Source organism: Palaemon carinicauda, chromosome 2, assembly GCF_036898095.1.
Source record: "Palaemon carinicauda isolate YSFRI2023 chromosome 2, ASM3689809v2, whole genome shotgun sequence".
In the NCBI taxonomy this organism is placed as follows: Eukaryota; Metazoa; Arthropoda; class Malacostraca; order Decapoda; family Palaemonidae; genus Palaemon; species Palaemon carinicauda.
In genome coordinates, this window is record NC_090726.1 from 59,346,575 (window position 1) to 59,354,074 (window position 7,500).

At 34.1% G+C, this 7,500-nt stretch overlaps 1 protein-coding gene across 1 annotated transcript in view; it reads right to left on the reverse strand.

Moving 5' to 3' along the window:
• Nucleotides 1–2,251, reverse strand: part of LOC137625321 (uncharacterized) — a 10,709-nt gene extending 8,458 nt beyond the window's left edge. Inside the window, exons 1-2 of the mRNA XM_068356160.1 lie at nt 2,099–2,251; nt 821–1,045 (exon numbers count right to left, since the gene is read on the reverse strand). Of these exons, the coding sequence (XP_068212261.1) occupies nt 821–1,045; nt 2,099–2,113 (240 nt within the window). The 5' untranslated portion in view covers nt 2,114–2,251. The remainder of the gene's footprint in view (nt 1–820; nt 1,046–2,098) is intronic.
• Between the last annotated feature and the right edge of the window lie 5,249 nt (nt 2,252–7,500).

Sequence of the window (7,500 nt, forward strand, 5' to 3'; positions counted from 1 at the left end):
ATATCATAAAAACTTGTGAGAAAAAGAAATGGACATGGGCAGGAAATATAATGAGAACGACAGATCAATGATGGGCATTAAGAATAACAGAATGGGTCCCTAGAGATTGCGAAAGCAGCAGGAAATGGAAGAGAGGGCGATGGATTGACGAACTAAGAAAGTTTGCGGGCGTGGACTTCCATAGAAAAACTATAAACAGACACGTGTGAATATGTACTGCCTCATTTTCGTTTGTATTTACCTTTTCTCACCTGGGTTTTGAATCTTCTTTAACAAGGACGTGCGGTCATTATGAAGAATAATAAAGTGTACTAAACATTTGCAAGAGCAACAGACGAAGTGTTAGATTAAATATATATATATATATATATATATATATATATGTGTGTGTGTGTATATACATACATACATACATATATATATATATATATATATATATACATATATACATATATATATATGTATATATATACGTATATATATATATATATATATATATATATATATATATACACAAACATTTATATGTAGTCTATATATATATATATATATATATATATATATATATATATATATATATATCAATCATGTCACGCTCCGGAGGGAGAGGAGTAGTCATACCCTGGTGTGAGGAGGTTACTCCGAGAGGTACAATTGGAAACCACATTTTCCCACAAACTGCCGAACCAGCGGGTTATAGTTAGGAAAAGAAAAGGGCGGGGAATGGGAAGGGTTGAATCTGTGCGTGCATATCTATCTAATTATCTAGACGTCATTTTATTACACCACTATATTAAATAAAGTCTTTGATATTACTTACATCGGTATAGGCAATTCCTGGAATGTTCATTGCCAGTCCATCCAAGAAATATAGGATAGGATAGATTCCAGGAGACAAAGGACTCCAAGCGTTTAGTTCCACTTCTGTAAGTCCGGTATCTTTAGACATCAAGAAGTAGTCTTTCACTTCATGGGGTCCTGCTAAGTAAGGGTCTATGACTGCTTGGTTGCCACTGGCGTAAATCACCGATAGCACAAGGACAATCTGTTGGGATAAAATGTTTAGAGCTCATGTTAGAGTTGAGATATTTTGTGGGAAGAATCTATTTCAAATAACCATTGATATTATTAAAAGGGAAAAGATTAGCCAGCCCAAATGAGTCAAGCTCGATTCTTACAGAGCTGGCCCGATTAAGTTCGGGAAGAAAAAATACTTATATCAAAGTTAATAATAGATATTGAATGAATATAAAATGTATAAGATAAAAATCAATTTTTATATAAAAGCTGATAATGAAATATGCAATAAATATATAGAACATGTAGGATAAAATAATTCTGTATATAAAAGTCTGTGATAAATAGAAATATGGTCTTATACATATTAAGAGTTTATGAAAAATGTTAGCTTTATAGTTCAGATTTTGGACGGGAAAATTCCTTTTCCCTTCTCCAAAAACAACGATGGGTAAATCAATATTTTGTCAGGAATGTTCATAGACTGTGGAACTTGGGCATTTTCAACTGATTTTTCTAAATACAAATATCGTCTAACTTAAATTTTAATGAGGAACATTTTCCCATGCGCTTCATGTGCGCTTGTTTCATAAATATTGATGTGACTTTTGAAGTTACTTTAACTGTAAAGAATGATCAGTAACCTACCGAATAAATAAATGTTCCATTTTCTTTACTGTAAAGGTTAGAAGGTAACTCATGAATGACAGAGACAAGGGGCAGGGACAATGCCTTAGAGATTGACCATATATACATATGACCAGCGCCAAAGACCTCTCACCACCAAAGCTAGGACAAGAGATGGCCAGGCAATAGCTGATGATAACCCTAAAACCTTCATCCATAGCTCAAAGGAGGGTGAAGTTGCAGACACTACAAGCAACTATCAATCTTGAACGGGTTTCGAAACTCTGCCCAGCAGATCGCCAGACGTGGATGTTTCCAATAGACTACCACAACCATTAGATGACCGAATATACTGTACATAGGTACAGTTATATAATGCGATCATTTTTTATTTATATAATATTATATCGAGTACTGAAATGCATGTAATAAGCACATTACCTGGTTTACTTACCTTCTGAATGATCATTTTTAAACTGTAAAAGAAAAAATACTTGAAAATTAACGAGTTGAATTCGGAGACCGACCTAAGCGAGTGCAGTGGCTTAAATAAACCGTATAGGCTAGACTCAGTGACCCGAAAGTCGAGAGTCGAGGCTCGAGTAATGTAAACACAATACTTCTATGTTTATCAAGCTGAGGAGATGCTTGTTGAGGATAACTTATTTCTCTGCTGGGATATGATAAAAGTTATTGATTTATTTTCATGAAAGTGGAATTGCTTTCTTACAAGCTTAAAAGACCAATTAAAATATTATGAAAAATACATCATTAGCATCTCGGAATGTCCGAAAGTGGCAAGTTGAAATCCAACACCTTTCATTTCACATGCATATAAGTGCTTTAGTACTCATCGCCGTGCAAGGACATTATTTGTTGCCCCTTTTTTTAGAACATTGTAATCGGCATTTATGCAACATTAATGAACAAATAAGCACTTACCAAATCAGCTTATGAAAACCACTGTGACTGATTCCAAGACGAAGATGGTTTTACCTGGAATTAAATTCACACAAGGAATTGTGTTAGAAGTGCAAATGCAAGTAAAACTACTGATTTTAATCCTTTATTCTCCAACGTGGAATAGAGTTCATATTTTTTATAAAAAAAGCGATTTCGACAGAGATCAGAATTTAGCATTTAACTGTACACCACCTCTTCAGTCATTTTAGTCTTTTGCTGTCAAACATGTTAGAATGGACAAAGTTCAAACCTTTGTTATTTTCTAACTTGACAAAGTTCAGAATTTTGTTGTCGACTGGGCACCTGAGTTTGACCATTTAGTACTTTAAGAATCAACACGTTTGTCGTTAATCGTACATTAGAATTTGACAACTGTCAAATTACTATGCTAAACATTGAGAAAATCATATTCTCCTATATAGCCTACTTAACAGTTGGATTTTACAGTTTGTGTCTACACTAAGAGATTTAGATAAATTTTGCCTTTACCAAAATCGAAGATTTTTCGGAAGGTATGTACTCACTCCTGTAGTTTGTTTCTTAGTTTCTTTATTTGTTTGTTTGTGAGTAACTGCACGCAAAAACTGCTGTACCGATCTTCACCAAATTTGGTAGTCATGTTGGGTATGACCCAAGGAGGAGTATTTTGGATAAAGTGCATCTAAGTGCAAGTGCGCAACAATACTCGCAATGTTAAGTAAATAAATATTTGTTAGTTTATTTTTTTATGTGAACAACATTATGCAAAATACTATTGTACCAATTTCAACGAAACTTGGTGGACATATGCAGTATGACCCAAGGACAAATCCATTATATTTTGAAGAAAATACATCGAAGTACAGATATGCAGTGGAGTTAGGAGCAAAGTAAGACTGCTTGGCGTGGCGAAAGCATGCTCTCTACTAGTGCCCTGCTAGTTTTTGCATGTACTTAGCTGCAAGGTTATAAAGTTACAAGTCTCCTAGAAATATTTGTTTATCAATATCATAATCTTTACTTAGATAAGATCCTTTTATCCAGTCAGAGATAGTTAGAAATTTATACTTCTCTAAAAAATATTTAAAGAATTTTTTACTTTGCATCTGTTACATATTAGTCTTTGAAGGAATCTGTGTACTAAAACGCACTTGGTGGACAGAGAGAGAGAGAGAGAGAGAGAGAGAGAGAGAGAGAGAGAGAGAATGTAATTTTAGATGAGCACGAAAGATCTGCTTTGAGGTAAATATGTAATTTTTCAATGGTATGATAAGATATTATCTCTCTCTCTCTCTCTCTCTCTCTCTCTCTCTCTCTCTCTCTCTCTCTCTCTCTCTCTCTCTACATCGCAGAGTTCACCAAACACACTAAAACCGTGTTAATCCTTTATTTCCGAAATAACGCCAAAAGCTACACGTAAAATATTGGCTAAGATTCGACCGAAGAGGAATATTATGAGTGACGGAAAGTATTTAGAATTTCGAAATAATATTTTTATGATTATTTTTGTGGAGAGGGTTTAATTATAGAAGATGTAATCTGCATATTACACTTAATCAATTTTAGCTGCCAATTTTGTTTTTGAGATTGGCATTTATTTGCGACTTTTCATTTTGATATATCTTTGATTGGAATATTGTCACTAGCACACAGTCTAGTATGGTTTGGCATTCAAAAAAATTCTGAGCAAAGAATGGTTCTCAGCAAATTCTGAACAAGGAATGGCTCTCAGAAAATTCTGAGTAAAGAATGGCTCTCAGAAAATTCTGAGTAAAGAATGGCTCTCAGATAACTCTGAAACAAGGAACGGCTCTCAGAAAATTCAGAACAAGGAATGGCTCTCTGAAAATTCTGAGTAAAGAATGGCTCTCAGAAAATTCAGAACAAGGAATGGCTCTCAGAAAATTCTGAGTAAAGAATGGCTCTCAGAAAATTCAGAACAAGGAATGGCTCTCAGAAAATTCTGAGTAAAGAATGGCTCTCAGATAACTCTGAAACAAGGAATGGCTCTCAGAAAATTCAGAACAAGGAATGGCTCTCAGAAAATTCTGAACAAGGAATGACTCAGAAAATTCTAATTCTAATAATAATAATAATAATAATAATAATAATAATAATAATAATTTGAACATTCCTTTTATATAAGCTGCATGAAATATGATTTTTAATTTTTTTTTTTATGTAGGACAACGAATTTTCTCGTCCACGATTTGAACTGTAATGGTAATATTTTTACAAACTGTTAATATATATACGACCAAACATTAGGTGGGAGAGATTTTTTTTTGACAAACCCAATAACTCTATAACGTGAGCTCTAAACATTTTATCCGACAGATTCTCCTTATGCTATCGGTGATTTCCGTCAACGGCAAACCAACAGCCACAGAGCCTTACTCACCAAGACTCCACGAAGTGAACATCTTTGATGCCTATACTGATGATACCGGATTTACGGACGAGACTCTATCCTCTCCTGCATTTCTTGCATGGACTGGCAATGGCCTCCCAACAAAAAATTAACATCGTTATTATGTATTTGGTAAATCATCAAGTAGGCTCACCGGTATTTCATCAAGTAGTTATTGTATACAAATTGTAACTAGTTACATAAAAAATCGTCCTTTTTTTATCTGTGGTAGATGTCAGAAAATTGCATCTACGGGGGTTTTCTCGTAATAATATTTCTGGGGGAGGCCGCAAAGAGTCACAGACCACCCACCGCCAGTGCCTTTTCAAACGTTAGCTTCCCCCCCCCCCCCCCCGACGCTCACCTTAAATAACGCCCATACGCCACTAGTACATGTAACAAAGTACACTTTATAGAGGATTTATATCTATAATTTGGCTTATGATTAGCTAACAACCTATTTGCTTGGGCATGGGATATATTTTGGTTAAATTTGGGTTTTTTAATCCTGTAGCCGAGTTCCAACTCTTTGCTTTTGAAATATTGGAAACTGCTCTGTATAAATTTTGTAATACATATTATCTCTACTTTACATATAATTACCATAGCTTAGAGCCAAAATATCGGAAGAAAAATATTATTATTGGAATTATGAATTTTTGATGAATTGATTAAAAAAAACTACCATGAAGGTATGTTTTATAATCACACTTCAAATGTGAATATAATCCGAGTGTTTCTACTTCTTATCAAAAGATGGCAGCACACGTCCCCTGTACCATTCACGTGAATGATTCTATTCAATTGGAAAAGAGTGATAGATTGATACTTATGCAAAAATATGTGTGACAGGTACAAATTATAATAATTTTCAAATAAATAGGCTATTTTCAAACCAAAATGATGTCATGGAAGGTCAAGAATGCAAGGATTAAAAAGCTCTACACATTGTTTATTTTCATGGCCAATAGATAGCCTTAGCAGTTGAGCACTTAATCGGTAATTATCCCCGTCACCCACTCGTTAAAAGTTTCATTACTTCATTTCTGTTGCTATTTTGGCACGAAATTGCTATAAAACAGACGCACGTGAACTTGATGTTCCTTGTCTGTCCAACACTTTAATTCTCAGTAAATTAAGAATTTCATGATAAATGTCAGAGAAATATGTCCTCAGCAAACAATCGTTACTTACAATCACAGTGGGGGGTCACCATATATGCCACATGTACGGGAATCGGTAAGGCCATTAAGTAATTATTCAGTAATTTAATCTATTTCTTCAATTACCTTTCTTATGAAACTAAAATATAAATAATGTTTCATTGTGTGGCATGTATTTTTAGTGAAAGCTACGTAGAATAACAATATTGTTATATTCCGAAAGGCACAAGAACATAGCTCCTCTAGCACCCTCCTTTACATCGTAACTAGTTTTACTTTACCGCCAATAGATGACATCAGGGGTACCTTGTCGCACCTAATATAGTCTATTATTTGACGACCACGTGTCAAAAAAGTGTGATAGGAGGGTAGAGGCTAGAGAATTGGTAGTTGGTAAATTGTCCAACGATCGTTTCCTTATTAGGAATGAATATTTTTATCAGAAAAGCGTAGGAAATTTTCACATGCTATCGGAAGAAACCCGAGTTTACTTATAAGATTGTTGACATTTAGTTTCTTTATCAGAACACATGAATAATAAGTCGTTTACTTGTGCAAGTGACCAAGGTAACAATCATCAGCATAGTTAAGGCTGGTGGGACGAGTTTAGGACAGCGTTGCCAAATGGAATTTCCTCGAATAGAGAATATCATTATTCATTACAGAGTAAAATCATTTGAGTAATATTCTTATATGCCAAAAGGTGCAGGGATATGGTATAATTTGATGTTCGTATAATCAGCGTAATCAACATAGACAATTCGAATAATGAAAAAGAAAATTGTCACATTTCTGTGACTTCTTCAACGCCTGACTGTTGTGTCATCCATCCGCGGATGTGTATTTGTTAATAAGGGTGTTCCGGAGTGTAAATCAGTTATATAATAAACCTTACCATAATTTTCTTTGTAAATGTATGCATGTCAGTAAAGCTTCTTCTTGGTTCATTATAGGTTAAAAGGGTCTAAAGTATATATATATATATATATATATATATATATATATATATATATATATATATATATATATATATATATATATAATATCAATGTTTTCCCTTACCAATAACGGCCACGGTCTTCCTAAATCAACGATAGGCCAATCGTCAATATATAAAAGCGAATTAATTCTGAGAGAGAGAGAGAGAGAGAGAGAGAGAGAGAGAGAGAGAGAGAGAGAGAGAGAGAGAGAGAGAGAGAGGCAATCTGCAAATTAATCACAAGAGAAGAGACGGAATTTACCTATAACAAGAAGAGCCAATGTTAATTTATATAAGTGAAGTGTGGATGTTACATTAAGCTTTTAAAGGTCTGTGACAATTATTTGTCAACATTTATTTTT